General features: G+C 41.4%; 1 protein-coding gene across 5 annotated transcripts; it reads left to right on the forward strand.

The window, feature by feature from the left end:
- Window positions 1–23,070, forward strand: LOC110500271 (ATP-dependent DNA helicase Q1). 5 transcript variants are annotated; one of them, XM_036957682.1, is made up of 15 exons: window positions 1–327; window positions 1,444–1,491; window positions 4,305–4,369; window positions 4,886–5,107; window positions 12,267–12,446; window positions 16,003–16,109; window positions 16,214–16,412; window positions 16,681–16,847; window positions 17,021–17,102; window positions 17,212–17,478; window positions 17,715–17,853; window positions 17,980–18,071; window positions 18,245–18,461; window positions 18,774–18,906; window positions 21,950–23,070. In XM_036957682.1, the coding sequence occupies exons 3-15, from the start codon at window positions 4,354–4,356 to the stop codon at window positions 22,622–22,624; spliced, it is 2,496 nt and encodes an 831-aa protein (XP_036813577.1). In that variant the 5' UTR covers window positions 1–327; window positions 1,444–1,491; window positions 4,305–4,353; the 3' UTR covers window positions 22,625–23,070. The 5 variants fall into 5 exon arrangements, with proteins under 5 accessions (XP_036813577.1, XP_036813576.1, XP_036813579.1 ...); XM_021577549.2 differs by lacking the exon at window positions 1,444–1,491 and adding an exon at window positions 19,919–20,041 and having other exon boundaries at window positions 2–327; window positions 21,950–22,410; XM_036957681.1 differs by lacking the exon at window positions 1,444–1,491.

Genomic DNA, 23,070 nt, shown 5'->3' on the forward strand with positions numbered 1-23,070 from the left:
CACTTCTCTGCTGAATATAACTAGGTAGTTGTTGGAAGATATCTGCCCTGCCTACATACACTTGTCCATTTTCCGGATGGAAAATGTTTTCTAGGTTCTATTGTATTGTAAAATAAAGGTTAAATAAAATAAAACATTGATTCAGCATGGATTGCAGTTGGTTTGTTGAATGTACCCCATACGTGGAGATAGTGAAAGCAACCGCAATTTGATTGGTCTCCACAACATTATTTTTTTCACCGGCGGGAGCTGTCAAGCAACCATCACGAAAAAAGCAAGCAAATGAACAGTGCAAACTCAAGAAGTGGGGAGAGTGAATGGTCAACGGTGAGTGTTGCTTTGCGTTGCTTTGTCATATCAATTCTACTTTCCATAATTTCGTTACATATGTAGCTGTCAAAAAGTTGAAGTATAATTTGCTAGCTGGTCGGCTAGGTTGGCTAACATTAACGTTAGCTGTTTGGAGCAGGTGGCTGATTCCCGATGGAGGCTTGTTATCGTACTGCTAGGGTGGTTGATTATTGGTAATCTATTAGCTATCTAACTATCATTGGCTAGCTAGCTATCTAATGTGACGAAGACAATTATAAGACAAAGAGTAAAGCCACATGGAGGAAGAGGACGGGTGGGGGCTTTCCCGGTTCACACACATGTCCGTTTACTCTACACAATTCATGTTTACATTCCGGCCTGCTTGTCAAAGCTCAAGGAAACAGCTTGTTCATGTATGGATAGATTATACGTATATTCTATGCATGGTATATCAGACCATATACCACGGGTATGACAAAACATTTAGTTTTACTACTCTAATTACATTGGTAACTAGTTTATAGTAGCAATACGGCTCCTGGGGGGTTTGTGATATATGGCCAATATACCAGGGCTACTCCACGTTGCGTCGTGACGTGGTAAGAACATACCTTAGTCATGCTTAAGAACAGCCTTTAGCCGTGGTATATTAGCCATATACCACACCTTTTCGGGCCTAATTGCTTAAATGAAGCACAGTATATTTGCACGCTAGAATTCAATGGCAATAGTTCATTATTACATGTTCTATGTTTGAGCTGCTTTTGAAAGCAATAGTCGAATTGAAAACATTATTATTGGCATTGTTGAATTCGATTTTCATAATGGAAAGCTAGGACTGATGGCTTGGTTAGCTAAACTAGCAGGTCTGTTTGTTTGGTAACCATAGCAACTACTGTAGCTATCTAGTAAGTTTGCTAGCTGCTTCAGTGAATGTTGAACACATTTCTAGAGGCAAATGTGTTAAATTATAGCCATGTTATAAAAGGGATATTCAACCCGGGACTCGTTATACTTTCTGAAGGCACTGTAAATAACATGTAAAGCATTGCTTACAATCTGTATCCCTTAACATTGCATATGTAAGGGATAATCAACGAGGGTCTGTCTATGCGTTCTCTGTCCCTTCAGAAAGGATTAACACCCCTGGACTTTTTCCACATTTTGTTGTGTTACAAGGTGAGATTAAAATGGATTTTAATTGTCATTTTCTGTCAAATATCTACACAAAATACTGTAATATCTACTGTAGGGTCTTCTAAAGACCCCAAACATTCATTATGTTGTTATTCATTTGCTTACGTGCCATTGTACTTATGCTTACTGTATAGCTGAATATTGAGGCCTTTGTCTGTGTCTAGCTCTCTGCCAAAACTCGCATCCCCGCGTTGGTGAGAAAAGGGACTGAGGGTGATAGCCAGGCAGAGACAGCGTCTGTTTTTCTTTGAAACAAGGGCAGATTTGCATACTGCAGAGACAGGATCTTAGACACCTTGTGTTAAGAATAACTTGTTATTTTACCTGCACATGCAGGGTTTGACATAGGAGATCATACCATAAGGTGTGATCTCGGGTATATAATATTTATTTTGTTTGGGGCAGAACTCAGGAGAGACATCAGTTGTATGTCTGATGTTTGATCTTTGACTTCTGTCTACAGCGGTATTTTAATTAAAATTGTTATGATTTATAAGTGCACATTTTGAGTGTTCCTTATTTGTAAATAACGGAGCCCAGAAAAGTGGAACCAACACTACACAAAAAAAATCTAACATTTGTAATCACCTTTGGCAGCAATTACAGCGGTCTTTCTCGGTAAGTCTCCAGCTTGTACACCTGTATTGTACAATATTTGCACATTTATTATTTTTTACATTTCTTCAAGCCCTGTCAAGTTGATTGTTGATCATTGGTAGACAGCCTTTTTGCAGCCTTGCCATAGATTTGCAAGCCATTTTGTCAAAATGGTAACTAGGCCACTCAGGAACATTCAATGTTGTCTTAGTAAGCAACTTCAGTGTATATTTGGCCTTGTGTTTTAAGTTATTGTCCCGATGAAAGGTGAATTTGTCTCCCAATGTCAGTTGGAAAGCAGACTGAACCAGGCTTTCCTTTAGGATTCTGCCTGTGCTTAGCTCTATTCTGTTTCTTTTATCTTTAAAAACTCCCTAGTCCTTGCCGATGACATGCATACCCATAACATTCAGCCAACACCATGCTTGAAAATATGGAGTTCTACTCAAGATGTGGTGTGTTGGATTTGCCCCAAACATAACACTTTGTATTCAGGACATAAAGTTAATTTCTTTGCCACATTCTATGCAATTTTACTTTAGTGCCTTATTGCAAACAGGATGCATGTTTTGGAATATATTTTATTCTGTACAAGCTTCCTTCTTTTCACTCTGACATTTAGGTCAGTGTTGTGGATTAACTACAGTGATGTTGATCCAACCTCAGTTTTCTCATATCAAAACCATTAAACTCTGTAACTGTTTTAAAGTCACCATTGGCCTCATGTAGGACTGGGCGATATGGCCTAAAAATCATATCTCCATTTTTTTCATTCTAACTTATGGGCGATTCTCGTTTAAAAAAAATAAAAAATAAAAAGTTTTCTCTAAGGGTTGTTGTACTATTAAAGGTCAAATACACAGCATTTCAAACAGTCAGCAATAATGGCCATGAATTCAGGGCTTGTGACATTATACCTAGGCTAAATATAAGCCTTTCCTCAACCATAAAAACCACTAATAATTGAATGAATTTATCAAAATCTTTGTATTAAAAATTTAGCCAACTTGGATCTATTTGCTAGCTAACAGAGTTGAACAGTTGTATTGTTATGAACACAACCTTCTCTCTGTCTCCAACTGTTTGAAAAGCATGTTTGTATGTCCACTTTTGTCCACTGTGTTTTATGCTTATTGCACATTTATAAATCAGACTAGACAGCTAGTATAATAACAACCTTTGGCTAAAATGATGCTAGCAGTACGTGGTACCCCAATGCCGCGTATGACAAACTGAGCAATAATTTTCCAGAATCAATGTTCATTGATACTCTCGTTTTAGTAGTCTGCTCTGCGCGCAATTTGAGCAGTTGAAAACTTTTCTAATGATAAACGTTTTAACTTCTCCTCTATTACAGTAAAATAATGTCTCAATGTGTTTTGGTTTCCATATGTCTTATTCTGCTGGACCAAACCTCAAATGCAAATAGTGAGACTGCTTGTCGGAGAGGAAGATGTGACCTCTCATCTTTGTGTAGAGGAAGAGAAGAGACGAAGCGAGAGGTTTGACTTTCGCTAAAATCTGTCAAAAAATACAGCCATTGTGTTTCTATGGGCTTATTTTGGACCTAATCTTGTCTACTGCCTCTCCACTTTTGGGACAATGACTCCCATTGTTAGGGTGGAGAAGTGTATCTCATCATTATATACAGATCTGTGGTGTAAATGGGAAGGTGCACAGAGGAACGAAGGAGATGAGACCATCTACTAATAGGTGCCCTTCTTTGAGAGGCATTGGAAAACGTCCCTGGTCTTTGGGGTTGAATCTGTTTTTGAAATTCACTCCTCGACTGCAGGGACCTTACCGATAATTGTTTGTGTGAGGTACAGAGATGATCTAGTCATTCAAAAGATCATGTTAAACACTATTATTGCACACAGTGAGTCCATGCAACTTATTATGTGACTTGATAAACACATTTTTACTTCTGAACTTATTTAGGCTTGCCATTGTAAAGAGTTTGAATACTTATTGACAAGACATTTCAGCTTTTAATTTGTAAACATTTCTAAAAATGTAATTCCACTTTGACATTATCTGGTATTGTGTGTAGGCCAGTGACACACAATCTCATTTTAATCATTTTTAAATTCAGGCTGCCTGTAACACAACAATTTAAGGGGTGGGAATTCTTTCTGAAGACACTATCTTGCTAGCTACATTGCATAACACTGACATTTCCCCCCCTTATTCAACAGAGTGATAAGTCTGCAAGGTGGTTGATTGGATTGTACATTTACCTTGGAAATGGACAGTGCCAATGGTAAGTGACTGTGATCTCACATTTCTATTCCCCTTCCTCAAAAGTATGGTACAAACCCCATAGAGAAACAGACAGAGCTGAGCTTGGATCTCATCATCCAAAGTATTGGATATGTTATTGTTTTTGAGAGTCCACAGGGACAGGTGCTACTCTATCCTCCCCCAGACGGTGTAGTGGTGACTGTAAGAGACTGATGTGTCTGACACCATTAGCGCCCTACCTGTGAAACAGGTCGTTAGTGACTTGGAGGTGTCAGCCTTGACAGTCTCCTTTTGTAGGATCGCATGACATTGGTTCCAGAGGAAAGCTAACCAGGGCAGATTGTGGCAAACTTTGAAATGGATTGATATTAGGCCCTGGCCAACAAATATTTATGGTGTTTATCTACAAGGATTTAGCACAGCATTTGAAAGAGAAGTGCGCTTGCTGTTTTCCATTTCTGATTCACGGTAAGAAATATACAAAATCTTTGTTAAATAATTGTTTTTATATTTTTGTTCATATTCTCCTCCTAAGATGTGCAGACAGAGCTGGACTCTGTGGAGGCAGAGCTGGAGGTGGTGGAGCTGCAGATAGCTGAGCTGCTGGAGAAGCAGGCTAGCCTGACCTCCAGGAGGAAACGGCTGCTCCGCAAGCTGGAGGAGGCATGTGACTCCGCCCAGCCCTCTGTATCCTCCTCAGACTCTGGATCTGGACCTGCAATGACCAAGCAGGAGCTGCTGCGCTATGAGAATGATGGTACAGTAGAGGTTACAATGTATAGGATGTGGCACATGCGTACAATATACACTGAGTGTACAAAACATTAAGAACACCTTCCTAATATTGAGTTGCACTTTTGCGCTCAGAACAGCCTCAAATTGTCAGGGCATGGACTCTTTAATGTGTCTAAAGCATTCAACAGGGATGCTGGCGAATGTTGTCAAGTTTTCGGAATGTCCTTTGGTTGGTGGACCATTCTTGATACACACGGGAAACTGTTGAGTGTGAAAAACCCAGCAGCGTTGCAGTTCTTGACACACTCAAACTGGTGTGCCTGGCATCTACTAACATTCACCCTCCTGAATGGCACACATGCAGAATCCATGCCTCAATTGGCTCTAGGTTTAACAATTCTTCTTTAATCTGTCACCTCCCCTTCATCTACACTGTTTGAAGTGGATTTAAGGGATGATAGCGTTTACCTGGATTCACCTGGTCAGTCTGTTAGGGATGCAAATGTTCTGTATATAATGAGATCTGTATATAATGACGAGATACTTGTTTTTCCCGCCCTAACAATGGGAGTCGTCCCAAGGCGGGAAGGCAGGGACAAGTTTAGGCCCAAAATAATCCCATATCAATTATGGACAGATTCTGTCGAGAGTGAAACCTCTTGCTTTCGTCGCCTCTTCCTCTCTGATACTATGCATGCGTACAAGGACCGGACATTTTTCATTAAAAGCCTAATGGAAACATGCAACAATAACAAGCCTATTGTCTTACAGTCAAAAGGCAATTTAACATGCAACTCCTGTAACGAAGCAGCTAATAAAACCACATTTTCAAACATTTGCCCAAATGCAAATAGAGGAAAACATCGTTCTAAAGTACGCACCTAATGCGAAGGAAAGTAAAACGTTAAGGTTTCAAACAATTATCTGCCTCACGCTCACATTGCAAAGTGGTGGGTGACACGCTGATAGTCAATGGTTGGCATGCTATAGCCTACAGTATGCATCCGAATGGGAGGCGCGCTTTACGAGTTGATTGAGAAATAAAAATAGCTCCATTTTAATGGTGGCCACCAAAATTAACACGCGATTGCATTTAGAATTATCTGTTGCGTAATGACTGGGCTTACAAAAGCAGGTTTCACTCCAGTAGCCTACAGTCTTTTTGAGGTGCAACTCTTTCTGACAGGTGGTAGGCTATTCTGCTCCTCAAACTAGGCTCTGTATGCTGTGCACGTGTGATAAATAAAATGCATAATGACTAACGAAAATATACATGTGGCAATTCTAATTCCACCAAATTATGCACCAGCTACTCTATCTGGGGTCCAGAAACATTAAGGCAGTTATATACAATTTAAAATATTACATTACATTTCATAACACTTTAGTCAATACATTTAGTGTGTTCCCTCAGGCCTCTACGCCACTCCTATATTTACAATACAACATCCATGTGTTTTATTGTGTGTCTGCCTGTCTCTTTACAGTCCCTGCTATTCCATAAGGTGTATTTTATCTGATTCAACTGCTTGCATCAGCATCAGCCATGGCTCTATGTAGTACTGTGCGTATGACCAAAAGTATGTGGACACCTGCTCGTCGAACATCTCATTCCAAAATCATGGGTATTGATATGGAGTTGGTTCCCCTTTTGCTGACATACCAGCCTCCACTCTTCTGGGAAGGCTTTCCACCAGATGTTTGAACATTGCTGCGGGGACTTGCTTCCATTTAGCCACGAGCATTAATGAGGGGGGGGTTCCGTTCTGTGAACTTGTGGCCTACCTCTACGTGGCTGAGCCGTTGTTGCTCCTAGACGTTTCCACTTCACAATAACAGCACTTACAGTTGACAGGGCAGAAATTTGACCAACTGATTTGTTGGAAAACTGCCATCCTATGATAATGCCACATTGAAAGTCACTGAGCTCTTCAGTAAGGCCATTCTACTGCCAATGTTTTGTTATGGAGATTGCATGGCTGTGTGCTCGATTTTATACACCTGTCAGCAACAGGTGTGGCTGACAGCCGAATCCACTAATTTGAAGGGGTGTTCACTGAATTTTAAATATTGTTAATCCTCAGTTATACTAGAGACATGAGGGGTGCATAGTCTAGGGTTTTACACCAGAAGTTAATGGTTATCTGTAGGAGGAATGTATATGGTGGATGCAATTATTAAGCTTAGAATGTACAGAGTGCAGGGAAGATGATCACGTGTTGGCAGGCACTGATAAGGGTAGAGAGCTGTGGATTTGTGAGGAAGGGGGTTGAGGTCAGGTCAGGTCACATTATGGGAGAAGGAACAGTTTATTGCCCGTATCACTTAACTTCATGCCTAGCAATAAAGACGATGTAATGTTTAGAGAGAAGGAGGAGACTTCACCTAAATTGGGTTACATATATTTTATTACTGGAGGAAATATGTTTTTGTCTTATGTACAGTTGAAGTCGGAAGTTCACATACACTTAGGTTGGAGTCATTAACTCGTTTTTCAACCACTCCACAAATTTCTTGTTAACAAACTATAGTTTTGGCAAGTCGGTTAGGACATCTACTTTGTGCATGACACAAGTGTTTTTTCCAACATTTGTTTAACAGACAGATTATTTCATGTATAATTCACTATCACAATTCCAGTGGGTCAGAAATATACATACACAAAGTTGACTGTGCCTTTTAACAGCTTGGAAAATTCCAGAAAATTATGTCATGGCTTTAGAAGCATCTGATAGGCTAATTGACATAATTTGAGTCAATTGGAGGTGTACCTGTGGATGTATTTCAAGGCCTACCTTCAAACTCAGTGCCTCTTTGCTTGACATCATGGGGGGACATCATTGACATCATGGGGAAATCAGCCAAGAAAAAATAATTGTAGACCTCCACAGTCTAGTTCACATATGTCAGAGTCAAGGCCCGCGGGCCACATCCGGCCCGCAAGAAGGTTTTTTACGGCCCCTGGGATGATCTTGATTTATTATTAGAACCGGCCCGCAGCAAGCCGGCAGCCCGCAGATCTTTTACACGCACCAATACTACATTTCCCACAATGCAAAGGTGACGCACCGAGCAGTAGGCTGCTTCATTTCAATATTTATTGGCACAGCAGTCGTCAGCATCACAGTAAAATTAACTTTCAGATACCCATCAAAAATGGCAAAACGGAAGGTGGATACTGAGAACCGGGGGTTTCAAACAAGGTGGGAGTCGGAGTATATGTTCACGAAGGTAGCTGGAAAACCTGTGTGTCTTCTGTGTGGAGAAAGTGTGGCGGTACTGAAAGAGTATAATCTGAGACGACATTATGAAACGAAACACGCGGACACACACGCGGACGCAACTGTCAAGGCCAGTTTTATTTTGGCAGAAGAGATCGCTAAATCAGCCCGGCCATTTACGGAGGGGGATTTCATCAAAAACTGCATGATTAAAGTTTGTGACGAAGTTTGCCCAGAAAAAAGGCAACTCTTTTTAAATGTGAGTCTGAGCAGAAACACCATTGCCGAGAGAGTAGACCAGTTGTCCATCAATCTAAAAGAGCAGCTTGTGAAAAAGGGAAAAGATTTTATTGCATATTCCTTGGCTGTGGATGAGAGCACCGACATTTCTGACATTGCCCAGTTGTCAATTTTCATCCGCGGAGTGGACTCCAACCTAAGCGTGACAGAGGAGTTTTTGGCTTTACGTCCTATGCATGGCACAACTACGGGGCATGATTTGTATGAAGAGGTGTCAAGATGTGTAAATGAGATGGAGCTGCCTTGGGAAAAACTCGTGGGTTTGACAACGGACGGAGCACCTGCGATGTGTGGACACAGGAGCGGACTGGTGGCGAAGATACGGGAAAAGATGCAAGAGGAAAACGCGACAGGTGAGCTGACAGCTTATCATTGTATCATACACCAGGAAGCGTTGTGCGGTAAAGCCTTGAAAATGGAGCATGTAATGAGCATCATCACGCGCACAGTTAACTTTATCAGAGCCAAAGGTTTGAATCACCGCCAGTTCAAGGCATTTCTGACGGAGTTAGAAACGGAGCATGGTGATTTGCCTTATCACACAGAGGTGCGATGGCTAAGCCAGGGAAAGGTGCTTCAAAGATGTTTCGAGCTTCGTGAGGAGATTTGTCTGTTCTTGGACAGCAAAGGGAAAGACACAACACAACTCCGAGACGAAATGTTTCTGTGTGAAATGGCTTTTCTGTGTGACATTACGAGTCATCTGAATGCAATAAACTTGCAGCTGCAGGGTCGGGATCGTGTCATCTCTGATATGTACAGTACAGTGAAGGCATTTAAAACCAAACTGACTCTGTGGGAGACGCAGATGCGGAAAGAAAATTTGAGCCACTTTCCCAGCTGCCAGACCATGAAAGAGAAGCTCTCTACCAGTGCGTTCCCGAGCACACAGTTGGCTGATAAAATAGGTATGCTTGCCGCTGACTTTCGACGCCGATTTGCTGACTTTGAAGCACAAAAAAGCAGGTTGGAACTGCTCGGTAACCCATTTGCTGTTGACGTGGAAAGCTCACCACCAAACCTCCAAATGGAGTTGATTGACCTCCAATGCAATGATGCACTGAGGGCAAAATATGCGGCAGTGGGTGCTGCGGAGTTCGCCCGTTTCCTCCCCGGCACAATGCCCCAGCTGCGCATCCAGGCTGCTCAAACGTTGTCTATGTTTGGCAGCACATACCTGTGTGAACAACTGTTTTCTTTGATGAACCTGAACAAAACATCACACAGAAGTCGACTTACTGCTGAACACCTCCACTCAATTCTGAGGATTTCTTCAGCTCAGAGCCTTACCCCGAACATTGATGAACTTGTGGAAAAGATGGGACACCACCAAGTATCACCCTCAACCTCAAACAAGTGAACATTACTGTGCAATCACATATTTAGAGTTTTTACTCAGTTCAAGTTTAAAAGTTAAAATGTAATATTTGTTTTCACTGCATGTTACTTCTCCTTAAACAAAGTGTTGTTTTTGATTAATAGATTTTTGCACTTTATTTTTTTGTATTTCAATCCAATTATATTTTAAAAATATTTCAGTTGAGTGGATGATAGAAAATTGCTATTATTGTTTTTTCTTTGAAGTAAATTTAGCCCACTTTTGCTAAAATAGAAAATATAGTCTACTGATGGTGCCTTGAATACCGGTTTCTTTCATTTAATGTTCATGTTATGGGGATATTTATATAAAGGAAATTTGTCTTTTGTGTCTGTTGAAAATTAAAGATTACTGACAGAGCCATAAGAAAATATTGCTTTATTTATCTGATCATATTGTAATATATTTGTTAGGTTTTCAGTAGGTTCAATTAGGTTCACTAGACTATATGCGTCATTTAAAATTTTTTCAATGAACATTCGAACAGTCCGGCCCTCGTCTTGTAGCTGATTTTTTTATTTGGCCCTCCGTCCATTTGACTTTGACACCCCTGGTCTAGTTCGTCCTTGGGAGCAATTTCCAAACGCCTGAAGATACCACGTTCATCTGTACAAACAATAGTACGCAAGTATAAACACCATGGGACCACGCAGCCGTCATACTGCTCAGGAAGGAGATGCGTTCTGTCTCCTGGAGATTAACTTACTTTCGTGCGAAAAGTGGAAATCAATCCCAGAACAACACAGCAAAGGACCTTGTGAAGAAGCTGGAGGAAACGGGTACAAAAGTATCTATATCCACAGTAAAACGAGTCCTATATCGACATAACTTGAAAGGCCGCTCAGCAAGGAAGAAGCCACTGCTCTAAAACCACCATTTAAAAAAGCCAGACTAGGGTCTCTGGTCTGATGAAACAAAAACAGAACTGTTAGGCCATAATGGCCATTGTTATGTTTGGAGGAAAAAGGGGGAGGCTTGCAAGCCAAAGAACACCATCCCAACCGTGAAGCATGGGGGTGGCAGCATCATGTTGTGGGGGTACTGCAGGAGGGACTGGTGCACTTTACAAAATAGATGGCATCATGATTAAGGAAAAATGTATGTGGATATATTAAAGCCACATCTCAAGACATCAGTTAAAGCTTGGTCAAAAATGTGTCTTCCAAATGGACAATAACCCCAAGCACACTTCCAAAGTTGTGGCAAAATGGCTTAAGGACAACAAAGTCAAGGTATTGGAGTGGCCATCAGAAAGCCCTGACCTCAAACCGATAGAACATTTGTGGGCAGAACTGAAAGTGTGTGCGAGCAAGGAGGCCAACAAACCTGACTTAGTTACACCAGCTTTGTCAGGAGGAATGGGTAAAAATATCACCCAACTTATTGTGGGAACCTTGTGGAAGGCTACCTGAAACGTTTGACCCAAGTTAAACAATTTTAAAGGCAATGCTACCAAATACTAATTGAGTGCATGTAAACTTCTGACACACTGGGAATGTGATGAAATAAATAAAAGCTGAAATAAATCATTCACTCTACTATTGTTCTGACATTTCACATTCTTAAAATAAAGTGGTGATCCTAACTGACCTAAGACAAGACATTTTTACTAGGATTAATTGTCAGGAATTGTGAAACTGCGTTTACATACACCGTAGCCAAAATTTTTCAAATTCCGACATCAACTGTATATATGTGTGTGTGTGTGTGTGTGTGTGTGTTTAGTTAAATGAATTAAGAAGCACAACCACACTGCTGTGTGCGTAGTATGTTCCAGACCTGGGTTCAAATACTATTTTAAAAATCTACTACTTTCACATACATTTCTAAGTAGGTATTAAGATATTTATTTTTTGATAAGACAAGTAGTTGAATATTGGTATGTATTTGACAATACTCATACATTTGACTCAAATACACTCCCATTAATTTAAATCAGGAAAATATTTTCAAATATAAGGCTATTTTGGAAATTAAAATACTTCCAATAGAAGTAGTTGATTCCGGCCACATTTCTTTGAAAATACACAACTACATAGAAAATATATATTTCAATAACAAATAATCAAAGATGTATTTTAACTCGGGTCTGATATGTTCACATCCAATAAGATGGGCAATCTTTCAAGGCGCTGAATTGAGCACACAGTTCAATTAAAGCAAAAATAAATATGTAGGTTGTGTCCGAAGTGCTATTTTATTAGGTAGGCTACAATCTTGAAGGCTGAATATATTGCTGTACTGTATTTTGACATGCTTGAATGTTTTCTTTCCAAACCTAGATTTCTCGTGGTCTACAGAGCTGCAGCAGAATCTGAAGGATGCGTTCCAGCTCTCTAAGTTTCGTCCTCTCCAGCTGAAGGCCATCAACCTTAGTATGTCTGGTAAAGACCTCTTCCTAGTGATGCCCACTGGACGAGGGAAAAGCCTCTGCTATCAGCTACCTGCAGTCTGCTCTGAGGGTAAGGGGAGAATGCACAAAGGCGCACACACACAAAATTCATACATGCATATATAGATGCAGACACACATACACCAGGTGATGTGCATATACTGAAAAGCCTAATGTTACAGTTCATTGAATGTATCGTGACTTTTTACTTTTATTTATTTAATCCACTAACTATGTTTTAATTGTTACCTTATTTTAAATTAATAATGTAGCAATTAACGCATTAGGTTTTGGGGCACCACGGAAGAAGTTGTTTACGGCGTTACCATAAGGTCTTTACCTATAACATCGATAAACAGTCATCTTGTTAATCACTACCTCATTCTGAACAATTGTAACCTTGGATCTGCAAAAACCCCAGCATTATTCACTACTACACAGTACTACACAAATTGGTTGAATAATTTATTTACTAGCTAACTAAATAATAATGCAGAATACACACACACTTACAATTGAAATCGGAAGTTTACATAGACCTTAGCCAAATACATTTAAACTCAGTTTTTCACAATCCCTGACATTTAATCCTAGTAAATATTCCCTGTTTTAGTTCAGTTAGGATCACCACTTTATTTTAAGAATGTGAAATGTCAGAATAATAGTAGAGAGAATGATCCATTTCAGCTTTTATTTCTTTCATCACATTCCCAGTGTGTCAGAAGTTTACATGCACTCAATTAGTATTTGGTAACATTGCCTGAATTTTAGCCCATTCCTCCTGACAGAGCTGGTGTAACTGAGTCAGGTTTGTAGGCCTCATTGCTCGTACACGCTTTTTCAGTTCTGCCCACAATTTCTATAGGATTGAGGTCAGGGCTTTGTGATGGCCACTCCAATACCTTGACTTTGTTGTCCTTAAGCCATTTTTCCACAACTTTGGAAGTGTGCTTGGGGTCATTGTTCATTTGATAGACCCATTTGCGACCAAGCTTTAACTTCCTGACTGATGTCTTGAGATGTTGCTTTAATATATCCACAAAAAAGAATCCTCCTCATGATGCTGCCTCCCCTGTGCTTCATGGTTGGCATGGTGTTCTTTGGCTTGCAAGCCTCCCCCTTTTTCCTCCAAACATAACGATGGTCATTATGGCCAAACATTTCTACTTTTGTTTCATCAGACCAGAGGATATTTCTCCAAAAAGCATGATATTTGTCCCCATGTACAGTTGCAAACCATAGTCTGGCTTTTTTTATGGCGGTTTTGGAGCAGTGGCTTCTTCCTTGCTGAGCGGCCTTTCAGGTTATGTCGATATAGGACTCGTTTTACTGTGGATATAGATACTTTTGTACCCGTTTCCTCCAGCTTCTTCACAAGGTCCTTTGCTGTGTTGTTCTGGGATTGATTTGCACTTTTCGCACCAAAGTAAGTTCATCTCTAGGAGACAGAACGCATCTCCTTCCTGAGCGGTATGATTGCTGTGTGGTCCCATGGTGTTTATAATTGCGTACTATTGTTTGTACAGATGAACGTGGTACCTTCAGGCGTTTGGAAAGATGAACGAGACTTGTGGAGGTCTACATTTTTTTTCTTCTGAGGTCTTGGCTGATTTCTTTTGATTTCCCATGATGTCAAGCAAAGAGGCACTGAGTTTGAAGGTAGGCGTTGAAATACATCCACAGGTACACCTCCAATTGACTCCAATGCTGTCAGATGCTTCTAAAGCCATGACATAATTTTCGATTTTCGTAACTTTAATCATATAGTTTGCTCACGAACTGCAACCTGTTTGGAGTAAGAAATCATGTATTTACGTGTGAAATGCTTTGGTTCGTTGTTTATCTCTGTCGGAACCAAGCCTTCTTGCAGAGGGTTGGTGGGCATTTCCTGTGAGCCACTTGTACATGGTCTGATTGTCCACCAGAGGTCACAATGTCCTTCTTAGTTGTCCAGTCTCCATGGAGTGTTTCCTCAGAACTTCCTCTTAGCTGTACCAGTGATTTGTCTGGGAGGGGAGTTCTCCTCTCTCCACCTCTGGGAGATAGTCAAAGTTTCAAATCACTTTTCACAGGCAGCTACAGATTGGTGTCCTGGTCTGGTAGGGGAGTTAATTTCCTTCACCTCGTGTTGTGGTTGAAAGTTTCAACCATTTCAAACATGTAGCTCTCCGCCTCACGTTTCCTGGTCTAAAGGTTGATTCCTCTTCCAAGCCTTTATGCACTCTTGGTAAAAGGGGTGTTCCGTCATGCTAACAAGCTCTCTGAACTCCCTCGAGGCTTGGCTACTTAATGTGTAAAGGATATGATTAGAAGTTGTATGACGACTCCTAAAATCACATACCGATCTTAACAAAAATACGTTCATATTTATTTTCAAATCATTTGCACAACATATTGGATGGGAACTTGACAGATGAGGTGGGTATCCTTTCCAAGTTACAGTATTTGGTCCATACAGTTTTTAATAACATCGCAAAATGAAAAACAATATGACATTAGTTTTCTACATCTCCCCACTGACCATTCCCCAAGTGTCTGTGAACAAAGTCATTCCTTTGGTTGATACTAAAGGGTAGAGAGAGACTTCTCTCCTGCTTAAATTTACAACGGGGTGTGGAGGTGTCAAACCCCCCCTTTGCGGGTGGGAGAGGGTCTGGTTATTGTCAGCCATTGCCAAGCTGATCTGACCTATTGGGATCCTCACAGGACAGTCATGACGGGTGTGCTGTGCAAACACGTACTGCAGACAGCGATCTAAAAATAAAATAAAAAAATCCTGGGAGCACTAGTGCTCCCAACTTAAAGTTAGGAGCACCAGAAAATACTTTTTTTTATTTTTTATGATTGAGATAAATTCATAGGCTGTTACTTACTTTTGAACCACATGTTGTGCCCTAGAAACTAATATGTAACACTGTAAAGACATTTGTTTATTACAAAAGTTAAAATGTTGACACGAATACCTGTCATTGGAATTACAAAGTAATTTGGGGAATGTTCGTTTTCTAAATTGTGTAAAAGCACTGTTTTCCAATTGAGATGCATTACATTTTAAAACTATACACCATCTTTAAAAACGTCAGGTTTGTGATGACATGCAGGAGATTGTCATTCAGCCATTGCTCTCCTGAAAAAGCTATCTCTTTTCCTTTCTGTTCCCCCAGATGTTTGGATATACTGGTGAAGTTACCAGGGTGTTAGCTAGCTAGCCAATGAGGTAAACAAATGGTTAACGTCACGTCCCGGTGATCCGCTATAGGAAAGTAAAAATGTTGCCCTGGTAATATGGGTCAGATCCTTTGACCTGGTTCTTCTAGAAGTAAGCCATTTTCGCTGTAGTAAATGGAGCAACAATGATGCTAACGAATCTGCGCTCCCTTTTTCTCTAGGGAATTTGGAAACAACGGTACAGCCTTTATTACAACTATTATTATAAGGGAGATTTTTTTTCCCTTAGATTTTTTTCCCCCTAGGCGCATTGTGCTCCCAAAATAAAACTCCTGGTTGCACAGCAAAATATTTGGTCACATATGCGACTAAATTGGTCTGACTTTAAAGCTCTGATCGCAGATGGTTGCAGCCATTACTCACTGCAGTGTTATTTTAACGTGTTTGTGTGCTGCCAGGTTTCACTCTGGTCGTAACTCCTCTAGTTTCTCTGATGGAGGATCAGCTCATGTACTTAAAGTCCATTGACGTTGAAGCCGTCTCTCTCAACGCATCCAGCAGTAAGGTAATAACCAACACAAACATTTTTGACATATTATTGACACTTGGCTGGTATTGATTATACCTTTTAGGACTTGTGTTTTATTAGACTTCTGCTATGTACCTCAGGAACATGCTAAAATGGTCCTAGCGGGGATGACGGACACCAAATCGCTTTTCAAGCTGCTGTATGTGACTCCAGAGAAGATAGCGAAGAGCAAGCTGCTGATGTCGAGGCTGGAGAAGGCCTACAACGCAGGAAGGCTTAGCCGTATTGCTGTGGACGAGGTGCACTGCTGCAGCCAGTGGGGACACGACTTCAGACCTGGTGAGAGACCGTACAACTGTACTGTATATGGGCTACTTACTTTTTTATTAGTCTCCTTACTTTGTTGTGGAAGGTAAAGGGCTACTCCAACAAATCACTCAATGTAGAATTCCCAAACAATAGCCAAACAAGGATATCCTCATAATTAAACAGAACACTTCAATGTATCTCTATGCATGCCAGTTAGAATGCATGCCCAATAGATTGCTTAATTCTAAGTAGTATGCTCAGGTTTGTGTGGGGCTGATAGCTACCCCTCTCCCACCAGACTACAAGCTCCTGGGGATCCTGAAGAGGCAATTCCCAAAGGTTCCATTGCTAGGGCTGACAGCCACAGCAACCAGCAGTGTTCTAAAGGACTGTCAGAAGATCCTGTGTGTCCCTGAGCCAGTCACACTCACTGCCTCCTTCAACCGCACCAACCTCTACTACGAGGTGGGCGTCATGGCAACCTTACACACCTGGCCGCCACCTGCTTGGCAAACACCTGTTGTTCTTTTGACCTTTAAAAATACACACACTTGTTTTGCTAAAGGGGATGCTTGTTAAGATTCCCGCTGTGTCTCTGCACTGAAGTATTGAGGATCTGTACTGTTTTTGTCTCGCAGGTACTTCTTAAAGACTCGAACAGTGTTGATTCAATCAGTAACATTTCAGCACTGATCAAGGAGAGATATAAGGACCAGTCAGGTACTTTGAAAGGGAAAAACAAAGAATAGTTCAACATTTAGTGTCACATTTTTGAAACATCAGCAGCTTGTTATCCAGACTTGAGGTGTTATGCTTCTGCTTTTGGCAGGGATAGTGTACGTGTTTTCCCAGAAGGATGCAGAAACGGTGTCAGCAGACCTACAGAAGAAAGGCATCAATGCATATCCATACCACGCTAACATGAATCCAGAGGACAAGTCACGGGTTCACCGCAAATGGGCCAACAACAAGATCCAGGTGGTGGTAGCTACTGTGGCGTTCGGGATGGGGATCGACAAGCCTGACGTCAGATTTGTCATCCATCACACCATCAGCAAGTCCATAGAGAACTACTATCAGGAGAGCGGACGAGCAGGTAGACGACTTTATTTGTATTTTCTTCCCCCACTCAAAAATGTGATAATTTAAGAACACCTGATCCCTTTACTCCCCCCCCCCCCCCTCTGATTTTCCAATTGCACTTTTACTTCGACCGCAGCCATGGGAGTGTCCAGTTAAAAAAAATTACAAATCCAGTTTTAAACTCTTCCTCTTAACTCCTAACTTATTTTCCCCTTATCTTTTAACATGATCCTCTCTCCGTTCCTCCAGGCAGAGACGATAAGCCGGCTGACTGCATTGTGTACTTTGGCTTCAACGACATCTTCAGGATCAGCACCATGGTTGTCATGGAGAATGTAGGACAACAGAAGCTGCTGACCATGGTCGACTACTGTCAGAACGTAGACAGGTACTGAGCTGGACCAGTCACAATGCTCTCATTGACATCACTAGATTACTTGTGACCATTTCAGTTGTGTAGATAGCTGTTTGAGGATCTCAAGGGTACAGTACCTTGTATCTCTATTGTTTTAAGGTGTCGGCGCTCAGTGATCGCTGTTCACTTTGATGAGGTTTGGGACAATGAAGGATGCAACAAGATGTGTGATGTCTGTCGCCGTGGCAATGGTAGGAGTACAATATGGTGAACATACCACTTTTCAAATCCAACATACATGGCATGCTAGGGGCATAGGGGTAGAATTGGAATTGGGCATATGAGTTACTCTCCCATCTAATCGAAAGAGCTGGCATAATTTATGTTGAGTAATCATACCTAGTATCCCTGTGTGTCCATCCAGACTATATCACGGTGGACATCACGCAGCATGCTAAAGATGTGGTCCAGATTGTGGAGCTGGCGGGCTCTCTGGACGAGAAGCTGACCCCCCTGAAGGTGACTGAGTCGTGGATGGGGAAGGGTCCGGCCAAACGCAGGAAGATGATCCAGACCACCACCTTGTCTCGCCTGGAGGTGGAGGCCATCATCACAAGCCTATTGCTGCAGGGATATCTCAGGTACTGGCTGACTTAACTTTAAACCCTTTTCCAGTTCAATATGCTTACTGCTGCAGGGCTACCTCAGGTAGGCCTATGACCTAGGGCATGTTCAGTGGGGCACATCATAGGAAAGACTTTTGCATCAAAAATGTGTTTTCATTTCAGGCAGTACCTCCCAAAAGAACATATCCTTGTCTTATACCAGGTACTGACTAAGGACAAATAGGGTTGTCGAGAGTGGAGGCTGGAGAGAATTGTGAGCAGGTCATAATCGACTTGCTTTTAGAATGTTGATCCTTGTTTACCCCCTTTTTAAAATTTTCTCCACAGTGAAGACTTCAGTTTCACTCCATACACTACCTACTTCTACCTGAAGCTGGGTCGTAAGGCCCCATTGCTGAAGAACCAGAGTCACTCCATCACCATGAAGAGGAGGAGGAGGACAGGCCTGGAAGCAAACACGGTCAGTACTACACAGCAAACGGTACAGAAATCATTCAGGAAAGCCTTTGGGTGCATCTCAATAGACTAACATGGTTCATCTGCACGGAATCGATATGATAATTGACTACCCGGTAACTTTTTTTATTTTTCTAGTCCGTGCAGACTAAGGCTAGGAAGCCACTTTTGTCTGAAATACATCATCCTGGGATGTCTTATCTTTTCTGCGTATCACATTTTATTTGTCTATTTCTCCATCTGCACTTCTGACTGAAATGTTTCAGTTAATTACCTAACGTAATTATTTCCCCGTTTTAAAGTAGTACTTCACTCAACCTATTTCTCACCGTCTCAATCCTCATCTCCGATGTCTTTGCCCCATCTTCTCTGCTCTTTCAATCTGTTTTTTGTCTTCTCTGTTTCTGCTCCGAGTACCTCTATTGTTTACTTGTCTACTTACCTGCAGGTAAGTGAACTATGTTGTCAGTTTCTTTTCCTTTCAGGCCAGCGGATGAAGACCTGGATATTTTTTCTTCGTCATTTTGATTGATTTGAATAATACAATCACCAGCTAAATCAGAGCGTTTCCCTTTTTATCAATGTTAATTATTATTTTAAATATTGAGTAGAATCATTCTTACCATCACCCTTGATTGTCATTAGCACACTTACTGTAAGCAAAACAGATTTCCCTAATCACTGTATATGTAAATCACTGTAGTTCTAATGCTGTAGGTTTTCTAAACAATGTAGTGTTGCGTAATACCAGACAGGCGCCAGTATAAGGGCTCCAAGTGCAGGACAACAGCTGTGGTTTTTGGTGTTTGCTGAGCTCTTATCTAATCCATGTTGACATTTGCGAAATGTGACCAAGGTGCTGGTAATGGTTGATAACAATCAATCCTAACACCTTGATATGGGAAGGTGCTTCTCTGCTTATGTTATCACCCACACCTAGCTTAGTTTAGGTGTGTGTGTGTGTGTGTGTGAGAGAGAGAGACAGGCAGGTTAAAGCTGTTGTTGATGACCTACAGGTAAAAGTGTCCCAGGTAAAGACCAAAGAAGGAAAGAGATCTGGTGACAATGCTACAAACTCCCCTGTCAGCAAGAAAGTCAAGAAAGACCTCTAGTGCCCTTCTGAAGATACCAAAGAAAAAGTACAGTTCCCTGATTCTCTATTCAACCCACTGCATCTATGGCATGGCACTGTCTGGACAACCATGTGTATGTCAACTAGGTTAAAAACATATGTAATGTTTGGTCCTGAATGATGTCCTTACAGAATGCGTAATTATTCCTAAAGTAATTAAATATGCATGATGTCATACAGTATCAGTAAAAAGTTTGGACACACCTACTCATTCCAGGGTTTTTTATTTTTAATATTTTCTACATTGTAGAATATTAGTGAAGACATCAAAACTATGAAATAACACATGGAATCATGTAGTAACCAAAAAAGTGTAAAATCAAAATATATTTGAGATTCTTCAAAGTAACCACCCTTTGTCTTGATGACAGCTTTGCACATGCTTGGCATTCTCTCAACCAGCTTCATGAGGTAGTCACCTGGAATGCATTTCAATTAACAGCTGTGCCTTGTCAAAAGTTCATTTGTGGAATTTCTTTCCTTAATGTGTTTGAGCCGATCAGTTGTGTTGTGATGAGGTAGGGTTGGTATACATAACATAGCCCTATTTTGTAAAAGACCAAGTCCATATTATGGCAAGACCAGCTCAAATAAGCAAAAGGAAACGACAGTCCATCATTACTGTAAGACATAAAGGTCAGTCAGTGTGGAAACTTTCTTCAAGTGCAGTTGCAAAAACAATCAAGCGCTATGATGAAACTGGCTCTCATGAGGACCGCTACTGGAAAGGAAGACCCAGAGTTACCTCTGCTGCAGAGGATAAGTTCATTAGAGTTAACTGCACCTCAGATTACAGCCCAAATAAATGTTTCAGAGTTCAAGTAACAGACACATCTCAACATCAACTGTTCAGAGGAGGCTGCGTGAATCAGGCCTTCATGGTTCAATTGCTGCAAAGGAACCACTACTAAAGGACACCAATAAGAAGAGGAGACTTGCTTGGGCCAAGAAACACGAGCAATGGACTTTAGACTGGTGGAAATCTGTCCTTTGGTCCGATGAGTCCAAATGTTTGATTTTTTGTTCCAACCGCCTTGTCTTTGAGATGCAGAGTAGGTGAACTGATGAACATCACATGTGTGGTTCCCCCTGTGAAACATGGAGGTGGTGTGGGGGTGCTTTGCTGGTTACAAGGTCAGTGATTTATTTAGAATTCAAGGGACTTAACCAGCATGGCTACTACAGCATTCTGCAGCGATACACCATCCCATCTGGTTTGCGCTAAGTAGGACTATCATTTGTTTTTCAACAGTACAATGACCAAGAAGGCTATTTGACCAAGAAGGAGAGTGATAGAGTGCTGCATCAGATGACCTGGCCTCCACAATCATCCGACCTCTACCCAATTGACATGGTTTGGGATGAGTTGGACCGTAGAGTGAAGGAAAAGAAGCCAACAAGTGCTCAGCCAATGTGGGAACTCCTTCAAGACTATTGGAAAAGCATTCCTCATGAACCTGGTTGAGAGAATGCCAAGAGCTGTCATCAAGACAAAGGGTGGCTACTTTGAAAAATATTAAATAGATGTTGATTTGTTTAACACTTTAACACGTGTGTTATTTCATAGGTTGTCTTCACTATTAATCTACAATGTAGAAAATAGTACAAATAAAGAAAAACCCTTGAATGAGTAGGTGTCTCAACTTTTGACTGGTACAGTGTTTCTGTAAACACTCAACCATTGTTACTGCTTTCATGGTTTGTGTCGTAACTCAGCCCTGTGTGTATGTCCTGTCAATGTCTACACACATGGCTGTAGATTCATTATGGAGCATGCTTTCACTAACTCATGCTATGCTACACTAACATGGTTCTGTATAACAGCATGCCCAGTCCCAAGTCAACCCATCTTCGATTTATGATTGGTTCTTCAGTTAAGTCAGGGGTCACTGACACTTCCTTTTGTCTCCCACAGGAGGACCAATTAGCTGGTGGAGCTAAAGAGGTAGTGGTGACCTCCCAGTCCCCTCCTCCCGTTGCCCCCAACGACAGCAGCACTCCCCCTCCCAGACACAACAAACTGATCAAGATGCGTAAAGAGCAGCAGAATCTGGCCAGGAAACAAGACGAGAACCATGACCAGACAGAAAGCCAGACACGGGAGGACCAGAATGACCCTGCTGCTGCCCAGCCCACTGCCATTGACGTAGATGTAGAGATCAATATTATAGAGAAAGTTAATGACAGCAAATCCCCATTACCGCATTTAAAACTCAATTCTACAACCCCTCAAAAGAAGTGGAGGAAACCCTGTATTGCTGCTCTTGCTGCAGTCCTAGCTCCCTCAGAAGCTGTGGTTACAGACTGTGAACACCAGAGGCCAGCATTGGTCAACTCTCCCTCCCAGGTCTCCATCTCTGAGGCTGCAGTGGAGGAGCTCTGTGACCTGAGGAACTACTACAGCAAACAGCTGAGGCAGATAAACGACATTTCCCATGAGTACTTGCAAAATCAGGGGTGCTCAGACCCAGGGGTGCTGGCCTGTATCAGAGAGCCACTAAAGAGCCTGCACCTCCCCCGTGGCTCAACCATCGCCCGGACGGCACGCAACCTGTGGAACCGAGTCAGCTCCAGAAGGAAACTCATATAAAGATGACCATTGACCTTCCCTGGGACAGTTGACGTTCAGATATGGACACTCCTGTATCTCTCTTTTTCAGGTTTCATGTTGCCAGACCTAGAGCCCTGGTGCAGACAAGTCTACTTTTTTTTAAACACCTGTTCTATTTTTCTGGACCGAGAGAATATCCCCATCCAAGTTAATTTGAGATTGTAATATTTTACTGTTGGATCAATACCACTTGTTAGCCTAAGATAAAGAATGAAGAGCTGGTTTTGTTTTGGATAAATTTACCACACATGAACTGAAAGGTTTGTAATCTAAACAGCCACAATGTGCACGCTCGTGAATTTGATTCGCTCTAATACGTTTTATAAAACTGCACTGCAGCTTTGAGAAGGTCCATTCACATTCACATTTGTGGAACACAGTATAATCTTTAACTATCATTAATAAACAGTGATTTGAAATTGAAA

The sequence above is a fragment of the Oncorhynchus mykiss genome, chromosome 21 (assembly GCF_013265735.2).
Source record: "Oncorhynchus mykiss isolate Arlee chromosome 21, USDA_OmykA_1.1, whole genome shotgun sequence".
In the NCBI taxonomy this organism is placed as follows: Eukaryota; Metazoa; Chordata; class Actinopteri; order Salmoniformes; family Salmonidae; genus Oncorhynchus; species Oncorhynchus mykiss.

Bases quoted from the DNA above. Each gene is read 5' to 3' on its own strand.
- LOC110500271 (XM_036957682.1), top strand. The intron at 12,447-16,002 runs GTAAGGGGAGAA...GTGTGCTGCCAG, and splicing joins ACCTGCAGTCTGCTCTGAGG to GTTTCACTCTGGTCGTAACT. The intron at 16,110-16,213 runs GTAATAACCAAC...TATGTACCTCAG, and splicing joins TCAACGCATCCAGCAGTAAG to GAACATGCTAAAATGGTCCT.